Here is a 22,350-nt window from a genome sequence, read left to right on the forward strand (position 1 = left end):
CCCTCCCTGCTGCCAGTGGTAACACAGGTACTGGCCAGAAAGAAACTATAAGACTCTCTCTTCCCACATGCGGAACCCACATGAGCTGGAGGAAACTGCTACAGGAGGAACCTTTCTTTGTCTCTTCTCTGGTTCCCACAGGGGCTCATAAGGAAGGACTCAACCCTCCACCCATTTCCTGGAAATGCTGGAAGTATTCCTGCCCTTCTGTCCACCCACCACTCAGGGATGGAGGAGTGACTTGGGAGCCAGGGATAGGAGTAAATATCAATGAGAACATTATCTTGTCCTTAGGTTCTCAGTGAGTACCCTAATCTAAGTATGCTAGTAATTACCCCAATATTTTTAGGAATCAATATCTCGCTCTAGCAGGTACTTCTGATAGTTAAGGGCACAAAAGGGAAATGATTCATTAGACCCACACACATAAGCGAGAGCAGGTGGGCAGCTGTTTTCTGTCTCATCTTCCTTCACACCAGGCTCCCAGTGCCCTTCTTCCTGATCCCGCTCAAGATCTCCTTTCTCCAGGCTGGCTACTAACTAAAGCAACTCACTTTTAAGGATTGGAGGCCAAATTATTTAATCTTTGAAGTAACTCTGTAAAGTAGTTTTTTTGTATGCTGTTTCTGAGGTTTGGAGAGGTTAAGTATAATACCTAAAATCACACAGTGAAAATCTCCTCCTCTGAGAAACTCAGAAGAAGGTACTTCCATCTCAATGCTCAGACTTGCCTCTCAGATAACATTGTCACAACTCTCTTTGTCCATTTGTCCATTATCCATCCATCTAACAAATATTAATATCCCCACTACCATCTAACAAATATTAATTGATTTCTGACTTGGTGCAATGTTTTAAGGTCCTAGGATAGAGTTAAGAACAAGTGACAAGTCTCTAACCTTGTGCTGCTTATATCCTGATAATAATAAGCAGCACTGACTGAATGCTTGCCATGTGCCAGACTCTTCTAAGCACTTTATTTTCATGATTCACTGATTCCTTATGATAACCCTTTAAGTGTGTACTAATTCTATTGCTTTTTTTTTTCATATGAGAAAACTGAGGCATAGAGAGATTAAGTAATGTGCCCACAGCTGATGAGTGACAGAGCTGGGGTGATCCAAGGCAATCTAGTCAGCCTATGGGCATAACCAGCACATGCTCCTTCTCTTGTACTACAGCTACATTCTCAAGGAAACGTTCCAGAACTGAGTCCTGTGACTTCTAAGTCTGATCTAATGAAGAAAATAGTGAGAATGTCACAGCTATCTAACATATGGGAGGCTGCCGGGGGCCTGTTAGCATGCTGAAGCACCCACAGGACCAGCCTCACTTTTAAGCTATTCTGTTGACAAGTTTTTAACAGTCTTGGCCACTGTCTGCCACTGTGCCCACCTGTCTCTAAGGCTGGGCCAACAAAAGTCATGTGTTCTGCATCTTGCCACCAGCTACTGCTGATCTTCTTTACACGTGGGAGCCCCGTGTGGAGCTTCGGGCCTCCATCTGTTCCACAGTTCCCCTGGGAACTTCACTGCTCTTCCCTCCCAATGAAGAAAGCAAGTCTGCTGCCACCTGTGGCCTCTGAGATTCTCTCTACTCCAAGGGCTGGCCATGACTTCTCCATGGCTATTATTTAGCATCATGGTGCCTTTTTTTTTTTTCATTTGTAATTAAAATTGCAGGCAAATTTCAGACAGAAGAGCATTTTTGAATATCCAAGAATTATAGAGACTTCAAGGGAAGAAGCTGCTATCCTCTAATTAGAGACCTAAGACTCTCAGCTAGTAAGCAAATTCCTTGGTCTGAGTCTGTGGCGACTGAAGAGACCAAAGATGACACCTTAGCATTTACAAAGGGGGCTGAGCATTGTTTCTGCATTTCATCACCTCTCAGAAACTAATAATAGACAGGGGACCACACATCACTGCTAGGTGGTGGCAGAGTCTAGCCAGACTTGCAATTTTTTCTTAAAACTGGCAGACTGATCTAGAGTGAAAACATTCTAATGTTAGTCTATTTTTTTTTAAAGTCTGCAAAAGCAATCTATAGTCTCAGAGCAGGCACATGTAAGAATGGTAAATGGGAAATTTTGACTAAGTGAAGGTCAGAGGTTCTAGAGACTCACACATCGCCTTGCTCAGATTTCTGATATTGAAGGCAAAACTGAGACATCCTGAATAATGGTAATTTGTCCAAAGTCAAGGGGAGAATAAGCTAAGATTAGACCTTGGGTTTCTAGAAATAGTAGAAATAGAATAGACTAGAAATAGAAATTAAAAATTATTGTTATAGGTCTTTGGTAATTTGTTGAATTCATAGCAACTCAGAAAGGTCAATTTCAAATGTTATGAAAACATTGTCTTTATGCAACACACCCAGAACAGCAGCTACTAGAAGCCAGGCCTTTACTGCAAGAGCTTCTGGAGTTGGCATGAATGGGGTGCCCCAGGAATTACATGTGATGGCTTCCGAGATCTGAACACTCACAAGTGGAAAAGGCATGCTCTTTTCCTTCTCTGAGAAGGGTCTACTTGTCTTTGCATTGACAGAAGCCCCTGGGGAAACATGGGGCACTATAACATCTGCTATGGCTGCTCTGTACCAACCCTAGGAAACTAGAGTCCCATGTCCCTCTGGTGCCTCCAGCTTCCACTTTGGGCAATAGGCTCCTTTCTCTCCTAATCCATATCCTTGGGGCTTGGGCCAGTGCCTGGCATATCCATGGTGCCAGTAAATACTGTTGAAGTGAATGTAGGTTAGAAAGCACTATTTTTGGTATCTACATCCAAAAATTTTATTCTAGAAGAAAGAATTTTGTTTATCTACTGGCTAACAGCTAGAAGACCGTCTCTATGCTTTCTTAGTAGATAATGATTTCATTAACCCCTCCCATGGTTACTATATATAAAACCTTTAAGAGGAAAGCCAGGACCCAATGATGAAATTTCAGACAAAATAATCAACTAAAGAGACATAACTGTGGAGCTGGAGGGGTGAGGTAGGTAGGAACAGAAGCAAAAGTTGCTAGGTCCTTCAAATCAGACTGTATCAGCAATCACCAACGTGTTCACTAATAAGAAACAATGAGGTCCTGGTCTCTCTCACTTGATTCTGGCACGATCACTTATTTTCAAAGAGCCGCATGCAGTGCATCCTGTTATATAGCCCAGAAACCCAGAATTCTCAACACCTGAATGATTAAAGCATGTGCTTCCTTGGAATTAAAAGGCTAAAGGATTAACAAAGCAATTTCTTTTTCCTATAGGAATTCCCAAATTAATATTTTTAAGATAAATAGCATATAGCTATAAAAAAGTAAGTTCCACTGAACAAATCCTATAGTACTGAAAATCCAAATGTGTTGGGTTATATTTGCATTTTGTTTAACAGCCTTCTCAGCGATGGCAGTCGGCCTTTAGGAACGTTTGTCCTGAGCTGTGCGGGCCATGTTTAACATAATGCATACACTTTCTCCTTTCTTTCAAACAGACTTTTTGAAAACCTACTAGGTGCTAGGCACTGTCCTCAGCACTAGGAATAAAAAAGTCCTCATCTCCCAGGAATTTTTATTGCAGTGAAATGTAACGTTCAAACCATTTAGTCCTCAATACAACTCTATAAGGTAAAAACTGCTGTTCTTTCTACTTAACAGAAAAAGAAACTGAGGCAGACAGAGGATTAATGAACTGTTCAAAGCCTTTCTTTTCCATGCCGACCAGCAGGTGGCCAAGGCTTCTCACACATTCTGACAAAAGCACCATATGAACAAAACAGCCAGTTCCTGACTTGTTGGTTGGTATATTATAATTAATAGCTGCTTGTGAATTTCAAATCTTGTTCCCTAATTATTTGATCCCCTTATAATGGAAATGCTCTCTCCAGGAGCAATGTTCATTGTATTTTATTCCTGACACATTTGATAAAGGAATCCAAGCTCTCATGATCATAGCCAATGATTTATACTCACTGTAGAATAAATGGACGAGGTGCTGGAAACCAAGGAGAGCGAGGATCCATGAACTATTAAAAGAAAAAACAAAGTGAATTGCACAGCTGGCTGCTATGGAACCAGAAAAGGGAGTGGGGAGCAGGAAATCAGAATTGGAGGACACTGTCAGGCTCAGCATGGTAGTCTCACCTCGGCCTGGGTTGGTGACAGGTCAGGGTGAAATAAGAAATAGTTTGTGAGGCTGGGAATGAGGCTCAGTGGTAGAGCTCTTGCCTAGCATGTGGGAGGCCCTGCATTCAGAACCCAGCACAAATAGAAAAAAGAGAGGAAAGAGGCATATTCCTTGCGGTAGCCTGTGGTAACTCATGATTCCACTATTCAGGGGAAATCTGCTACTGTTCTAGCATATTTTATTCTACTTTTTTTTTTCTAATGTCATTCCTTTATGGGTTGAGATTGCATTGCACATGTATTTTATACCCTGTGAGATATATATATAATATATATATATATTTTTATACCCTGTGCTGTACATTCAAAAAGATGAACAGATTAGTTTGAACCCAAGAGGCTGTTGACCATAGTCAATTCATTTTACATGACCATGTAGCAGAATATGTGGTTCAAAAACATTCACTGAAGTACAGATCCTGCATTGAATTTCTATTGTTTCTGCAAAGTAACAAGCAAAGTAGTATCCTTTTTTCTGTTTGCAACTAATACTTTCTGACTTAGATCCTACTTGTATAGCCTTATCACCTCTCCAGCCAGTAGAGATATTTTATTTTTCTCATTTTAAAGCCTGGTTTTTCTAGGTCTAGGTGTTCTGGATGCCTTCTCTTTTAGAAAGCCAGGTTCTTATTCTCTCGGTAACTTCTTGATAACTTATTTCAAAGACTGAACTATTCCTGCTTTCAGACTTCTGAATGAAAACTTTGAATTAGGCCCCACTGTTCTGACCACAGGTGGGATGCCTATACTTCTGTTCTGCATGATAACCTGCAACCTGAAGCAGAATTCTCAGAAGCAACTTTTTTTTTAAATACTTTTATTTATTTATTTATTTATTTTTATATGTGGTGCTGAGGATCGAACCCAGGGCCTTGCACGTGCTAGGTAAGCACTCTACTGCTGAGCCACAACCCCAGCCCTCAGAAGCAAGTTTAACCATGCACTTATGACAGTCACCTACCACTCAAGATGTGAGCTCATCCCAGCCATAGAAGCTACTTGCCAGTGAACCACCAAATGAACAGTGCAGCCTATTACTCGGACGCCTATCTCTGGTCTTTCCAGTAAACCCTCCCTGACCTCCCATTCTTCTTTTATTTGTTCCTATCATACTATGACTCCTTCCCTTCTCTCCCAATCATGCCTTGGAATCTCTCTGCCTGTACCTTCCAGCCTTGGAATCTCTCTGCCTGTGCACTTTGTTGGGATGCCCCTAATAGTGCCCAACCAAATAAGGAGTGTGCGAACAATGTCCTCTCCAAAAAGCCTTTCATTGCCTGCCTGCCATCTGCATCTTCTACCCACAGAGCTCTGCGATTGCTATCCTGGCCTCTTCTCACTCAGCAGGTAACTGTTCCTCTGAGGCTGACTCCGCCCACCATTCCTGTCCCTCCTCTTTGGCAATGCGCTGAGTTCTAGATATTTTCCTCCATTCTTCCTCCATCCATGACAAATCTGACTCATACCTATAAAACTCAGTTTAAGGTGTTAACGGCCAACAATGGCTTTCAGTGTTAACGTGTCCACACATTAACAGAGGCTCTAAAGCCCCAAAGTAGCAGCCTAATGTTCCACAAGGGTAAGTTACTTCAACTGCAGGACCCAGAAGGAAGAGGCCAGACTCCATCAGAGGTTGGGTCAGGTGGAATGTGCATAACACATGGCCACCCTTCCGTCACTGGCATGACAGCCCTGTCACAGGCCAGCTCCAGAGGGCTACAACAGCCTTTCGCTATTGGAAAATGGAAGTGCTTTCTCTTCTCTCCCTATATCTTATAACATAAACTCACTGAAGGAGATTAGGCAGCAACTCAGGGCAAGCTTAAGGCCCAAGGCAGAGGAGCGCAACTGGTGGCTTAAGGTGCAGTCCCTTTTTTTTCACCATAATTAACTCCTCTCTCTTGGTAAAAAGCAAGGGCAAGGCTTTGGTCTAAAGAGACCCTGTGAGGGGCTGGGGCTGGGGCTCAGCAGTAGTGCACTTGCCTGGCATGTGTGAGGCACTGGGTTTGATTCTCATCACCACATATAAGTAAATAAAGTCTTAAAAAAAAAAAAAGACCCAGAGTCAACCAAAACTGAGTGTGCCTGGCCTGAGCCACTGTAGCTGCTCCTCCTCCAAGTGACCTGAGTCAAGCCAGAGCCTGGTTGTGCGGCAGATATCCGAAACTAAAACAGCTAAAGTGTGCCATGTAATTATGCTCCTAGTCTCTGTGCCTCCAAAATTTTATAGCTTCAAGGAACCACAGGGAAACCTAGGCTATCTTTGCCACTGAGGAATCAGAAACTCAGAGAGGTTAAAAAAAAACTTGCTTAAGGTCTCACATGACAATTCAAGAACGGAATATTGAATCTGGAGACTACTTTGCCCTTGGTGACTAGGTCTATTGGTTTCGTTTCTTTTGTTTCTCTCTCTCTCTCTCTCTCTCTCTCTCTCTCTCTCTCTCTCTCTCTCTTTCTGAAAAGTTTTCCAGTGTATTTTAGAATAATTGCCTAATACCTTTGTTTAATCTATATGGAAGCAACATCCAGGACTGAAGTTTGTGAATAAAGAAACTTTAGACCTCTACACAGAATGTAGAGCCTCTAGACAGAATCAAATGACTGGGCATACTCCAATTAATAGAGTAGTCAAATGTCACACTTGGGAATCTCTCTCTCTCTCTCTCTCTCTCTCTCTCTCTCTCTCTCTCACACACACACACATGCACACACTTCTACTATTAAAGCATTTTCTCATTTATATTATTGTTTAAAATAATCCTTATTATCACAGAGAATTTGCAGATAATAATCCCAGACTATGCAGGAGTTTCTATCCTTAATTAGAAAATGAGTAAATCAAGGCCCAGAGTGGTCAAGTGATGTGGCCAAAGGCACACAGCCAGTCAGAGGCAAGGAGAAAACCTAGGCATCACACTCTAATTCTCATTCCACAGTTGGGTACCATGGAAGGAGAGAGAAAAAAATGGTACCCCGCCTCTGAGCCAGCAGAGGAAGCATGACAGAGCAGAGAACACACCCATGAAGGGCTAGACCTTGCCTGAGAAAGGTGAAAGAGGAAAAAAAAAAAAAGCTATGTAAATCAAATGTGAATGTAGGATTGAGTAAAAAGAGAGCTGGGACTCAAGAGGCTTAGGACCTCATTCTGCACGTCACACCTGTCTCAATTTTGTCATTAAACAAAAAATGGGGAGGAAAGAAATGGCCCTTGGGGAGAAGGATATAAGATGACAATTACAGCAATAGCTACCATTGATGGAGCACTTACGATAAGCCCCTTTCAGAGTTATTTGTTAAATGCTTTCCAGGATTTATCTTGCCCAATCTTCACTTCAATCCTCTGAGGCAGGTACAATTATTTTCCACATTTTAGCAAACAGGAAACAGGCTGATGAGAGTCAACCCCTTCCCTGAAGCCACAGTGCAAACCATGGGGGTGACAGGATCTGAATCATGACCCTAACTCAGGGGCTAGGAACACGAGCATGATGCAGGACAAGACTTCCTCCTTACTAAGCTTCTCTGCTGCTGGGGAGTCTGTGTGAACTGACAGGATGGGGGTCTCTTGGCTTTCAGATTATAGCAGTTCTTAGTCATGACTGATAAAATCATGTTTGTTTGTTTGTTTTTGTGCAAAGACAACCATCTTAAAAATGCACCCAGCATTCCTCGAAGTATATGCTACTAAAATTGATTTTAAGATTGCAGTGTTTTCTTTTTTGGGAGTACCAGGGATTGAACTTGAGGGCACTCAACCACTGAGCCACATCCCCTGCCCTATTAAAAAATTTTATTTAGAGACAGGATCTCACTGAGTTGCTTAGTGCCTCACTATTGCTGAAGCTAGCTTCGAACTCTGATCTTCCTGCCTCAGCCTCCTGAGCTGCTGGGAGATTGCAGTGTTTTCTGATAAAAATTAATTTATCTGAAATAATTTCGAAGGGTCTTGCATCTGGGCCATTCCTGCAACTAACCTACAGACCTAGGATTCCCACTTACCTTCAAACTGGTAAGTACTGATTCAAACGTACAACCACCTCACACAAACAACTTGCGCTAATTCTAAGTTTCTATTCTGCTTTATGGCATAGAACACACAAGGCCATATTATAAAGAGGTTCTATTTGGTCCAAATGTAAAATATGAAAAAAATAGTTTGCATCCAGAGGAATTAAAAAGACCTGGTTAACACAAGTTCTATTTTGTTTTGTAATGTTAACAGTCTCAGGAGAAACAATATCACTGATAGTAGACTTCCCCAAGGATGAAAACGTTCCATGTCCCCAAGCACATTAACAGCAGTCCCTACCTTTTCCTCCAAAGTTTGATTTTTTTTTTTACCCCTGTGCTTCAATTCCTTGTTACTATAAATCATCATGTTTATGAATATCTAGATTCTGCTTGTGGGTAAGCTCTTTTATCACTGTCATTTTGACATCCCAGATACTGCACAGTTGGGCTGCCTGTCAGGTTGGTTCCAGATGAAAAAAATAAAAGCTATCTGATGATGATACTGGAATGGTCCCAGAACTTTCTGAGGCTAACTGTGCTTGTTTGGACAAGTTTCAGTACTGAATGTGGTTCACTCAGGTGTACACAGGGTAGAGAAGATGGACGCAATGCAGGATCAACTCATCACATGAGAGTTATCATCAGGGAGGTTGGAAAATGCTTGGTGGCCATGCTTGGCTAATAGGGAACCAGGAAAAGCTCAAGACAGACTGCATCTTCCTTCACCTTGGGGGTCAATGTCTCCTCCACTAGACTGCTCTGAGCAGTTAGAATATTCATTTTTAGTTCTTAAATCAAGGAAAAAACCCTCAGTAACCCAGGCTCCTCCCCTCCTTAGTCCTCTGTTCCTGCAGGTTCCCATATATGGATTTACAGAGTCAAGTCTGCACGCTGGATGTCATGGATGCAAATGATACATAAATCACGGGGACAGTATTAAGTCGCCAAGATTAACCAGGGAGCAACTGTTCCGTAACTAAATTCTTTAAAACTTTTGTTTAAAAGAACATTAGGAGAAAGCAGATGCCTTTATGCTTCTTTCCCTTTGATTTGGGATTTCCTAAATAACTACAAATTTGTTCTTTCCTATTGGTCAGATGCGAGACATATAGCTCCACTCACAGGGACTGGGAGCAGAAGGAGGCACCTATGACTTGCCCCCTATCTTTTTTTTTGTCACTGGCAAAAAATAGCACAAACAGAGGTATAGCCCTCAGCTGCCTCTGCTTGCCCCAGTCTCTATCCCCGGCTGGAGACCTCAAGCTGCCAGGAAACCAACGCTGAATGTCTGTCTAGAGGCTGTGACATGCAATCATGTTACTGCATTAACATTTATATGTATTATCTCATCTAATTCTTAGGCTTGCATGAGCTGAATACTGTTATGACTCCCAATTTATCAGTGATAAAATAGGAGAAACAACTTGCCCAGGATCGTATACCTAAGGAATTGAGGATCCGGAATTTAAACTCTGCTGGTCTGACTCCATATTCTTATTCACTGGTCACTGGGGCCTGCCTTCACTGTCCTATGTGCCCAGTCTTTGGGGGTGGGGTGACGTCCCTCGAAAGCATTTTGACCATTCGTCCCCTAACTCAGACCTTGGGTGATGGAGCAAAGAGAAGGAGGAGTAGGGTGACTTGTGAGGAGGTTGACAAAGTTGTCCACAGAACTTTTCTTCTACAATTCTGATTAAAATGAACAAAACAAAAAAACTCAACCCAAAAGAAGCACAGTTGGCAACCAAAGAAGGAAAAGGGTAAAAATGAATGCAATAAATTAAAAAGAAAAAAAGTAGTACTAGAGACAGAAAATTCTGGAGCAGAGCAGAGAGGCATGGTGCCCAGCCCCCAGAGCTTCATAGGTCCGTCAACACAGGGAACAAACTCTCCCGTGACTCTGCCAGGAAGGCGAGCCAGTGGCTGGGTCTCAGGATGGAGGTGCCTGCCAAAAAGCTGTGGCCCTAGTCCAGGACAGAGAGGCCTGGAGCAGAACTCAGTCAGTGCTGAGGGCCACCAGTGTGATTTCAGCAGCCTCTTCCCTAAAGTCCTAAAAGGCCAATTAAAAGTCAGGTCTTACTATTCAGAATTCCCCTCCCCAGAGGAGGAGGGAGAGTTAGAGGAACTCACAAGTGGGGGATCAGGCCAACAGAGTAAACCCAGCATAGAGGACGCTCACCCAAGCGCTGAGTAACCTAGGAGATGGCAAATTCCTTTCCTTACCTTCCTCAAACCCATCCCGGAAGGAACCCGAACGGCTCATGGTTCTGCTCTTCTCATCCAAGGACATGGAGCTATTCCGGAAGCGGCTATCAGTGTACGGATCATACTGCCCATCGGCGTTGGACAGGCTGTGGGTTCTCAGCATGGTCGGGTTGGACAAGCTCATCTGGGTGACAGTGGTGGGGCTCGCTGGGATGAAAGGAACGGAATCAAATGTTGCAAATTCATGTCTCTGTTCAAATCCCAGATGGGGACAGAGAGGAGACTCCTTATCATCAGCCATACGCGCTCCTGCCAACTTCTCTCCCTTGTCTATTTTCTAAAAGGTAGTCGAATCAGCCTAGGAGCTACACACTTAGAGCTAAAAATATGGGAGGGAAGGCGGGTCAGTTCCAAAGCAAGGCTCTGGGCCCTGGCGTTCCAACTTGGCACGTTCAGACAAGCCAGTGTCACCTTCCAGGCATGAGCTAATTACTCCCCGGGCTCATCTGGAACAATTCTCTCTAAAGCCAAAAGCCCAAAATAGTCCAACCAGGCTTTTGATCAGATGGGAAGCATTTGTGCATGACAAGAATCTCTTGCTGCAAAGAGTTATGGCTGGGAAAGAACAATATGAACACAGGTCTCACTGCCTCGGAAAAGGAGCATTTAATAATGATGTACAAAGAGCTTCAACACGAGGGGGCACATTTACTTAGCTAAAACTAGCTTTCTGACTAAAATTTTATCCATGTCAGTATTAGTATTACACAGTATTTTCAGAGGTACCTATTGAGTTATTCAAAACTGAGTTAAACCTCACTGGATCACAAGCCACACCTATCCTTAAAGACTCTGAATTTACTATTTACAATATTCAGAAAAGGCTTCCTCTCTGAATACTGAGAGGAGACTGGAACATATTTTCCCCCTCTATCCATCCTCCACAGCTCAGCTCCCATCCCACTGCTTCCCCAAAACCTCTGCCAATAATGCCCACTGGCACCGATCTTTTCCTAACTGTATATAATATTCACTATCTGATTCTATTCTGTTATTACATGGTTTTCCTTAAAGCTTTGGATTGTTCTCTTTTATTCTGTTTTATAGGTCTGAGTGGGTGTGTTTTTCTCTCTAGAAAAGAATCCACTGACATGTCAACAGGGACTGTGTTACAAATTCTTCTCCTTTCCCATTGTGCCAGTCAAAGCATATGTCAGCAGCAAGCATTTCCAAGAAGACTTGTTCAATCAAAACTTCACTTTTATTTCCAGCTTAATAAGGGAGCAAGAATGACCAAGCATGAGATATGCTGTCAAACCCTCTTTAAAGGTCTAAGAAATGGAATGCATTCTCTTGAAGAATGGGCTGGTCTGTTTGCCTTCCCTAAACCAACTGCAGGAAGAGAATGACTGGCTAGCGTACCCCAAACTTTGCTAGTCTCTTTATTTCTTTTATTATCTCCTATAATCAAACTACATCACTGAAGGCTGATCAGACAATGAGAGGGATGTGACTACCTTTGTATTCCAAATCCCAAGACAACCTCCTCTCTATGGATAATACAGTCTATGGCTCATGACAAGTAGCTACTCACCAAGCTGGGAAAAGTTGAATCTCGTTCCAGAGGGAGAAGTCACACTGGAGCCAGAGGAAAAAGGGGAATTGGCGGCGGTGTCCTGCAGGCCTCCAGCAGAGTGGGACCTTAACCATTCTTTTGCATCTTCTTGTGTGCGAAGCTGGGAGGTGGGAGTATACCTGGGCAGACAGAAACCAGGCTGGAATGAACTATGAACAACACTTATGAAAATGATCTCTGTGGAGCTGATGACAATATATAAAAAGAAAATATATATCCAAAGCTGGTTTTAAAAAAAACCATATCCCTACACACCCTGAAACTTCTGAAGTTTCTTAAAACCTTTTATGCTACTTGGCTGCATTTGGAGAAAATTATAATTCTTTCATTTTGGAGGGAATACCTAAAGGGAAGAAGTTTGGTAAATGCTCAAAAGAGCCGTCACTGGGCGTAACTATAACATGTTGATTCACGACAGTGTCATGTCAAAACCCCCACCTTGACAGTACAGAGGCAACAGAAGGATCTGCTGTTAGAGCTTCGAGGAAGTTTCAGTTAGGTGACTCCTGGCATCTGCATTCTACAGCACAATTAAGTAGCCATGAATCACAGCACGTTAGAAAGCTGAGGTGTGAAGGGAGGGCTGAAGACACTGATGCTCACAGCAGTCGCTGCAATCTAGCACATACGAGCCTTCACAGAAGGAACCCCAAGTTACTGTGATTGGCATGAGAAGGTCTTCAGAAGTCATGTGGCCCACCTTCTGTTGTGCTCTGGAATGTACTTGGTAATGACCTTGAACATCTCATTGTGCCAGATGCCTGTATGGGCATTCTCTCTCTAAAGCCTAAGATTATTCTCATCGTATGTTCTGAGAAGGTGAGCTCCCTGTCCTGTGTCACAGAGCTGAGATTTCAATCCATGTTTTCTGACTCCAAAATCCATGCTCTTTTCTTTGTACCCGCTGACAACATCTAGAATTCCTAAAGCACCCAGGACTTTTGCACTTATGACTGCTGATTAGGTAACGACAGAGATTCATTTGGCTTAAAAAAAGGGTGCAACCAGTGTGTGTTGAGGGAGTGAACTTGACAGGGAGAGTCAGAGTGAAAGGGAACACAGAAATGCTTCTTCCTGAAGGGTTTTCCTATGGTCAATGGACTTATAACTTTCTAAAGCACACTAGTTGCTTGTAAATAGATTGTCACAGATCCCTATTGTGAATTTTTCCAAATACCAATTTTTAAAAGCCACAGTGACATAATTTTGATAGGGCAGATATGTTACAGAAATATACCATTTCAAAACATTAATATTAGAACCTAGGTTCCTTTGGGGTCAAAGAGGGGCATCGATGTCAAATTGGTATAAGGAGAGGCCGCTGCTTAAAGCATCGAGCATGGTCGCTGACAAGCTGTGCTCACAGTCGCCACATGAACTCTCAGGTACCAAAGGCCATGCTGACTTGAAGGCCACAGAGTGAATGCCCTCTCCCAGGCTGTCGGGAGATGTTAACACTCTCCTTAGAATTGACTTTACTTGGGGCTCCTATTGAAAGGAAGCATTGATACCTACCTCGCGTTACTGTTCAAAATGCGCTCAGTCTTAAGAGCTGCAGGTTAATCAACTAGACATACATGACGGCAATGAAACATCGCATTCCAAGTTCCATTTTAGGCAAAAGCACTTAATGCTTAGCTCAGGGTGAAGCCAATGCTATGAAGAATGAAGTGTTTAGGAAGCAGGAGAGATGACAGTCAGACCATGGGGGAGGCAGGAGTAAACTGGAGTTCCTAGGGTTGGCACAGTGAGGTGGATGGTATGAGCAGCGGTGACTTATAGCATCCTGTTTTACCAGAATGAGCCCCCCCAAATGAACAAAGCCATGACTTATTATACATGGAAGGATATTCCTTCCTGGTAGTCTCTATTGTCATACATGCACACCACATCTTGGTGGGGGTGTTGAAAGCCAACTGGTTATCAATTAGAACATCTACATAAGAGCAAGGTATCTGTCTTTAGCAGTATTTTTTTTTTCTTCAATCCAAAAAGTTAAATATCTTTAAATCAGGAGTGAAATATCCCTCTTCTCCTTGGCTCTGGAGCTATCTAACAAATCAGCACGCTATAAGTCATGCTCTTTCTGCTAGAAGACAGCCATGTGGACAGAATGGTTGAGGAGAAGTGCTCAGGAATGAAGCCCACTGGGGCCCAGCAGTAGCAGCGGCTGCTCTCTGGGCTTGCCCAGGGACGTCTGTCATGAGATGGTTGTGTCACATCAAGCCTGAAGAAGCACAAGCCCCTGCTCAAGCAAATAAGCCACAGATGGAGAGATGAGAACTAGTGGGATCCACGGGAGTGGTCATCCAAAAGGTCCTGCTGCAGTGGCCAAAGCGGGATCCCCGGCCCAGTCCAAACCCCCACCAGCCATGAGAGAGCCACACAGCCAAGCTCCAAGGCCACAACAGATGGCATGGGTGCAAGGAGACAGATACCTGAGTCCTTTCTTAGGCAAAGTGTTCCTATCAAGGTGCGGGTCACTGTAGGAAAGTTAAAACAAAAAGAAGAACTTCAGAGAAGCACAGGGAGCAGGGAATGCGAAGGGGAGAAGGCTGGGGAAGAGGCCAAAGAGCCCTGAGGAAGAGACTCCCATCACCAGGGAGAGCCCTCTTACCCAGCTCTGCATGCAACACATCCCCACCCGGGAAAGCAAAAGGAGCCCTGTCCTGGGCCTGACCTGACACAGTACATACTTTACCCCAAGTCACCAGGTGGCCTGAGTCGCTCAACCCCAATCGTTTCTCCTTTGCCACAGGTTCAAAGCCAAACTCAGGGGCTGCCCCACCTTGAAGCAGAGCCCTTGCTGCCCATCTCTGCACTACCACCACCTTGGTTCCTTGGAGAGAGAAATACCAGTTTCCCTGCACCCTTAGCTCTGGCCCGCCTCCTAAATGCCACTGGCAATGGCTTCAAGAGGGAGAATGGACTTGTTGAAGGGGTTCAAGGGGCCAGCAGTCTGCATATTTGAAATTCATCTGTAACAAAGTGAATTCCAGGTCCCTCTCCATTTCTCCCTGTTTCTAACCTAGCAAAGGCGTAGCAGGGAGCTGAGCCCTGGGCTGGAGTCGGGCAAGTTCCAACTTGCTGGCTGACGGAGTCAAGGCATTTGGATTTCCAAAGAACAGGGTTTAAAGGCTTGTTTTGTGAGTCTGACAAAAACAAAGTTTTTGCTGTTGATGGGGTGAAGAGGGTTTCCATTAATTTTTTTTTCCCTTAGCATGAAACAACATTTGCTTGTTATGTTTGGCGAAGCCATTGCTCCTCCACAAGTTTAAGGTCAATTTCCATCCCTGAGGCCCACCCACAGCTGGGGGTGAACACAAGCTTCTACAATCTGCATATTCTTCTCATTATCATTACAGGAAAGGGGCACACTGAACACAACAGTCTGCACGACAGGAGGAGCCAAACTGCAGGGAAGGACTTTGAAAGGGAGAAGAGCCAGCTGCATGGGGAGGGGCTGACAAGAGCAGAGGGCCAAGCTGCACAGTGGGTGGTACACCATTTCTGGGCTGGGGTGGGGAGGCAATGACAGGAATCTGGGGAGCAGGGAACATGCTACAGGAGACCACAGGAGACCATGGGAGATGCAAGGGAGAGCCTGTGCCATCCCAGGTCAAGGGGCAGATTTTGAGGTGGCCTTCCCATGCTGGGAATGAAAGGGCCAGCCCAACTCCACCTCCCTGAGCTTCAGACAGCAGAACAGACACTCACTGGCATGTCTGGATGTCACAGAATACACCAGAACCACAAACACAAGCAGAAGCCTCAGGCCAACAGCCTTGCACAAAACATCTGGCTTGACAACAGACAGGCAGAGGAGCCGGGAGGCCTGTGTGGGGCCCCGGCCTACAACATCATTACCTGTCCTGTTTCCTGGGCAGAGTACTTCTGCAGAACTTAGGGCTAGCAGCAGGGGAAGAGAGAGGGCTAGAAATCCAGGCAGGTAGAAAACAAGAGAAGGAACATTAGACTGAAGAAAAGGAGAAGTGTTGTTACACACAAGTGATATTTTCCTCTTTACTTTCCTCTTTACTAACCTCTTTACTAGGTTTCTTCCCCAAGTGCAGAAACTGGCCACACATCACTACTGCAGTGAAAGCCAGGGCTCTGAGGACACTTTCAGTTTCTTGATTTCCTATCACTGTGGCCAGTGGCAATTCAGTGGAAGGGTGTTTGCTATGACACTAAATCTACCCAGAGGCCCAATGAACATCCAGCCACCACACGTTTCATGGCTGCACTGGAACAGCCGCCCCCTTTGCACAATTAAAAGTGGGAGGAGAAAGAAGGTGCTGATGAATGAACAGAGTAAAATGGGAGGATTTCAAAGGCTGAATGCCATTTCAAATGGTAGCACAGATCTGCACCCAAGAGACATCCAGCAGCTCTAGGATAACCAAGGATAACCGCAGGACAAAGAGGTAACTGAAAGCATAGTCAAGCTAAATTCCATCCCAAATTGGCCTCCCTGTGAAAGAGCAGTAACTGGAAAGAACGAAATCTCGCAGGCAAAGGTGAATTATCATTTGGGGTTCCTAACCTAATCTCTGTGCTCTGGAAACAGCTTCTTCCTGAGAAGGGGGGGGGGGTGGGGACAGCCAGGGGCACAGCACCAACCTTTCCGACAGTGTGGTCTTCACACTGTTGGTTCGGACAAAGGGCGTCAGAGAGTCATCCTTAGAGGAGGCGATCAGGCCAGTGGAGGAATTGTGGCTCAGTCCCCCTCCACTGCCGAGGGAGATGTCAATGGACTCGCAGCTGGTGTGGAGGCTGCTCACAGACTGGAAGCCCAGGCCATCCTTGCTAACTGCTGAGGAGCTGCTGGCAGTGGTGCCCCAGGTCAGGCTGTTGGAAGGGCCCGAGTGGGCAGAGCTGGGGCTGGAGGCTAGAGGAGACTGGGTGAGGTCCAGGTTCTTACTGTAGAGAGGGCTGCTGCCACCACTGCTCAGGATGCCGCTGCCTGACGGGGAGTCTAAGTTACCTTGCTGGCTCATGGTGGCATGAGGATTGGAGATGACCACCGAATTTTTCATGTTTTCAGCTGTGGCGATGGGCACTTGCTTGGTAGGCTTCCCACCAAAGAGTCTGTGAAGAGACAAAGGGTTGTGTGGGATGAACACCCAGGCCGAGGGGCGCTGAGTTGTTAAGAGGAGAGTAGGGCATAGCGGGCAGCAAGACTCCCTGGAGAGGGAGACACCATCTGTCCTACTGAATTGGAAAAAAGTTGGCCAAAGGCCTGGACATGACACCTCTATCAGAAGTGCCAACTGCAAGTTCTAGGATGCAGCTGAGATCCTGGTCCTCTCTGAACCAATGGGTGGTTAGGAAGGCGCGTCCTTCTACTGGGCTAGTCACACTGGTCCAAGGTGGCACCTCCCTTTCTTTCTATAGACTAACTAGAAAACTGTCCTGGCCCAGGAAACATCTAAGAGGGAAGAGCTATCTAAGTCATTTTCCTACCCGTGACACAAAGCAGACAGCTCAATCCCAGTCGCTAAGCACAATGCAAGGAATCAAGAACATAAGTCTAGATCTGGATGGGGCCTGGGAAAAGTATCTTCACAGATTAATCCTCAAAGGAAAGCCCAAAAGATGTATATTTTAGGGTAGGAGACATACACAGAAAACTTGCTGGGTCACAAGACATTAGCCCAGACATGCTGGGTACAAATCATGCCTCTGGAACAGACACACAGAAGTGCCACTTCATGTCATCTCCCTGATCAACAATGCAGCACAGGAAATGGCATATAGGCCCCCTTCTTCCATCAGCACAGAGCTCTCTGCCAACTGTGGAGATGGCTTAAAGTCACATTCAAGTAATGAAAGGGCCTTATTCCACCCAGAGTAAAAGTGATGAAACTATTAGACAGACTGTGTTTCACCCAGCTACTCAAAGTGATGACCTATGTCATCTCCAATCCTGCAAATTTTACTCATTATAAAGATAAGCAGACATAGAACCAATAATCCTCAACCAATCCTCACCACAGTATCTGGTGAGAGAAGAGAAATGCTTTCCCCCTGGTGAAAACCAGATAATGAAATACAGTATCGTAGAATCTTGGCTTTAGAATGTTTACATACTTCCAGTTACGGGGACCTCAGTACTCATTGCTCCATTGCCAAGCTCTTCTGTAACTGTTAGAAAACCAAAATCTGATCCTTCTTTTCCTGTCTTTTATGCAACTGTTCCCCATCCCAAAGACAAGTCCAGTCTTTGTCTGTGAGTCCTTCGAATCATCTCAAGACTTAGCTACCTCCCTTCACTCTCCATATTAATGCACAGCATGAGAATCAAGAACAACTTAGGGAAAGTGAGATTCATTTTGGGGCTCTGTGCAGACCTAAGGAGCTGCATGCATTCTCACGTATTGGGTCACATCAGCCTCAGGGTCTAGTGAAATGCCTTTGTAGTTACTAAAGGGAATCTGTAATACCAAAGAGCAGATATTACATGTGATACTTGAGGCAAGAAGCAGAGAAAATTTTCATTTACAAGGCAAACTGTTAAAACAACAAAGAGCAGGCCAACAGGACGTTCCCCCTCAAAAAAAAAAAAATCATTACTGAAATTCTAATGATCAAGTCTAGACAAAGGACAGTGAACAGCTTCGTTATACCTTTCAAGTGGAATGCTGCTTCTGAAGTCTTTTCAACATTCCCGCTCACCCCCAAGTATGTACGTGCCTTTAGTTTTTCGTTTTTCACTGCTTCATTTTCCGTCCTTGGGACTCATTCTTTCTTATGACAAGAAATCTCCTGGGGAGGTGGAATGAGCTCTAAACTATGCTCAGCTTCGATGTAAGGATGGTCCAATGGGCAAGGAGATAATATAAGCAGGCAAAATGTCAAAGAAACGATTAAAAAACAGTGAATACTGTTTCTACATTAAGAAATTCCACCGAGTGTGGAAATGTGGAAAAATGGTGCCTTTTTAAGGTAATGGGAAATCAATTTCTCCTTCTCAGAAATTGTTCTGCTTTAAGAGGTTTTCTTTCTTTCTTTTTTTTTTTTTTTTTTAAAGAAAGTTAAAATTTCAGAGACTAACTTGGAAGTATGTATGTGGAATTAAAAAGAACACTGGGATGTACAGAAAAGATCCAGCTAAGATCAATGTTTCTCACAATGAGGAAGCTCAGTCACAGAGTTACCAAGATCAGAAAAAAAGAAAAAAATTACTTGCTTTCCTTGGGCTACTGACCCTGTCCTAAGAGTGTATCAAGACCTCATCTCGGATGATAATCAACTTTTACTGAGTGTTGAGTTTACTATGGCCAGATCTAGTTGCAAAGATTAACTTTACAAAAACCTTAGGAGAAGAATCATCATCCCCATTTTACAGATAAGGAAGCTGAAGCAGAGTTGTTAAGAAAGGTTACACGCTGGTTAATTAAGATGGTCTCATGATTTGAACCTAGAATGATGATTCCAGAGGTTTGCCTTTTTCCATCCCAACAGGGAAGAATAACCCTTGGACTACAAAATTGCAGGCAGAAACTGCCTGAACAACTTTATCTAAAAGGACTGAAGTAGAAGAAAAATAGAGGTTACTTTAACTGAGAAACAGGATTTTTATTTTTTGTACTAGGGATTGAACCTAGGGTTGCTTAACCACTGAGTCACATCCCAGCCCTTTTTATTTTTTTTAAATTTGAGACAGGGTCTTAGTAAGTTTCTAAGTCTGACCTCCAACTTGCAATCCTCTTGCCTGAGCCTCCTGAGTTGCTGGAATTATAGGCATGCAGCACCACCACCATGCCCGGCAAGAAGAAACGAGAACTTCTTAACCTAGGATGCCCTTTCACCTACTGCAGCTCTGCTTGGTACAACTTATTTTCCCACTTACCTGCGGAGAGTTGGGGAGGCCACATCTGGGTACTTAGTACCGGGCTGGAGAGTGGCCTGAGCCGAGCTGGGCACAGGCTGGGCAACCGGGTTCACTTTCACCGAGTTACAGGAAGCCACGCTCTCATTGTCCGAGGAGATACCTTTCTCCTTATCTGTCTGGTTGACCAGACCTGGTAGCGAGCTGCCCAGGGCCGTTTTGGAAGGCTCCCTGAGCTTCGGCACCGGCAGGCCTGCGGACTTGCTGCTCATGTTGGAATCTATGCTGCTGGTACTAGACCTGTTCCCAGCCCCATTCCGGCTGTTGGACTTACTGGGCCTCGGCAAACTCCGGTATTGCAAGTTTGTCCGGGAGCTGAGAGACAGATACCCATCGTCCTGATTCTGAGCCCCATCCATGCTCGTCTTCCGTCCAGTTGACCGACCGACAAGTGCAGATGACTTTGGGATTTTGCCTAGTGTGGCTGACCTGCTGGTGACTGTGGCCCCGCTGGCTGTGATCATGGTGAGCCCAGCAGCAGAGCCACTCTGCTTCTTGAACCCAAAGCTATTGGTGTTGGCCGTAGGCGTCCTGGAGCTGCTGGGGAGGGGCTTTTTGGATTCATCACCGCTGCTGCGGCCTGCGTCAGATGGGGAGCGCTTCACCTGGGAGGCTTTGGGTGAGAGCCTCCCCTTCTCAGACACCTTGGCATCGTCTGTTTTTCCTGAGAGAGAAATCAGCAAGGTTAGTCTGAGAACCAGGAGTCCGACTTCCAGCTTCCCTTACTCTGAAGAAGGAGCTCACTTTCCCCTCAGGGACAGCAGCACCCTGAGGCCAAGGGAGAGAGTTTTCCATGAAGATCATCTAGTGTATTACTGTCAGGGAGTCTTTTAGGAAGTGCTGAGGATTTTACTTATTTGCGAAGCAGTCTAAATTTACCCAGGACATTATGAACAATGATAATGCATCCATAAAAAACATGGAAAAATAAAACTAAATAAAATTACTAGATCGTAATCACTGTTTTGCCCAGGAGCCTTTTTTTCTGATCTTTGACCCTCTGTCCATTTCAAGGCTGTGCCTAACACTTCCAGGTGGACTCATTCCTTGTTTGTCACCTATCTCCTAACTCACGGGTGACACTCAGCACACGGATATGCAGTTGAGCAGCCTGCACCAGGTGCACCGAGGTTGCCTGGTATCTAGTTAAACCAATTTGGTGTACAGTTAAACCAACCAACACCCCCCACACCCCCCACCCCCCACAGCTGAGCTGCTTTCAGGGCTCAGCTGCTTACCCAGCTCCCCTTAGTAAAAGGGCAGGATGTGAGCCTTTCTGAGAGGGGGCGGTTAAACCCAATGAAGGAATTTATAATAAGTCCTCCCTAGAGTTACGACAGTTTTGTGTTTTAAACTGGCAGCTGCAGACCCAGGACAGTGCTGGCCTCTTACTCACCAGTTCCCGGGGTCTTCAGCGCACCCGCAGGGGCCGACGGCTTGGTCCTTGGCATGGTGATGCCCACTTGAGCTGTCATGCCTCGCCGCCATGAGCCTGTCTGGGAGATGACGGGATTCCTCTTGCCTGACGTACTTTTGTCAGACTCATCCGACACGTCAGAAGGATTCCGCCTCCACTTGGAACCGGGCTCCATCTTTATGCCGCTGTCTGACCCTCCGTCTGATTTCTTGATGTCATCACCAGACCACAGGGAATTCCTCTCCACCTGTGAGTGTTTTTCAGCATCAGTCTGTGAACAGAGACTTCCTGCATTAGTTCTCCTCCAAGTCCCGGGCCAAGGTGGCCCTCGCTCCACACCCAAAAGGTCTGATACCCTGGACTTGGGCAGAGAATAAATATGAGGTCATTACTTTAGAAAAGTTCAGATTTTTAGAGCTGAGAATGTAGCTCAGAGGTAGAGCCCTCACCCTGCATGTGAAAGGCCCTGGGTTCAACCCCCAGTACTGTAAAAGATAAATAAATAAAACTACTTTAAGAGTCTGGACTTCTGTATGCCGATTATCTTGTTAGAAAGCCTTTTGGTTCAAGGAAAGTAGAGAATATAAAGAAATCTCTTAGAAGAGAGAGGAAGAAAGTAAAAGGGACCAGAGGAAAAAGGGGGAGAAGCCTGGAGTAGGGGGGTGGCAGAGCAGACAGGGGTGTGACAGGAGTTCAGCCACCGGCTTCGCTCTGGCACTTGGCGCAGGCCTCCAACCCCCGCAGCCGGGTCTCTAGCCAGCCTCCAGCCTCCCTGCCGGCTCCCTTTTTTCTGCTGCTTCCTATGCCTCCACTGGCAGGGAGACCTGCGGATCCAGCTCATCCCCACAGCCCAACACATGCAGGGGTGAGCTAGCAAGTGAAGGCAGCCGCTGGTTTCACCAGGATCAGGGGAGCCGGAGCTGGGAGGAGACAAATCCTCAATGGCAATGGTGCTACTCCCATTCTGGCTGCATTTATAGGCCACTGAGTGGCTCCCCTTGCAGGGT

The 22,350-nt window shown here is 45.1% G+C and overlaps 1 protein-coding gene across 1 annotated transcript in view; it reads right to left on the reverse strand.

Annotated features, from left to right (window-relative positions):
- Positions 1 to 22,350, reverse strand: part of Nav2 (neuron navigator 2) — a 271,097-nt gene that overhangs the window by 44,996 nt on the left and 203,751 nt on the right. Inside the window, exons 14-21 of the mRNA XM_026405279.2 lie at positions 21,323 to 21,614; positions 19,888 to 20,590; positions 16,656 to 17,123; positions 15,900 to 15,965; positions 14,471 to 14,515; positions 11,991 to 12,151; positions 10,415 to 10,603; positions 3,968 to 4,020 (exon numbers count right to left, since the gene is read on the reverse strand). Of these exons, the coding sequence (XP_026261064.2) occupies positions 3,968 to 4,020; positions 10,415 to 10,603; positions 11,991 to 12,151; positions 14,471 to 14,515; positions 15,900 to 15,965; positions 16,656 to 17,123; positions 19,888 to 20,590; positions 21,323 to 21,614 (1,977 nt within the window). The remainder of the gene's footprint in view (positions 1 to 3,967; positions 4,021 to 10,414; positions 10,604 to 11,990; positions 12,152 to 14,470; positions 14,516 to 15,899; positions 15,966 to 16,655; positions 17,124 to 19,887; positions 20,591 to 21,322; positions 21,615 to 22,350) is intronic.

This window comes from Urocitellus parryii, chromosome 4 (assembly GCF_045843805.1).
Source record: "Urocitellus parryii isolate mUroPar1 chromosome 4, mUroPar1.hap1, whole genome shotgun sequence".
In the NCBI taxonomy this organism is placed as follows: domain Eukaryota; kingdom Metazoa; phylum Chordata; class Mammalia; order Rodentia; family Sciuridae; genus Urocitellus; species Urocitellus parryii.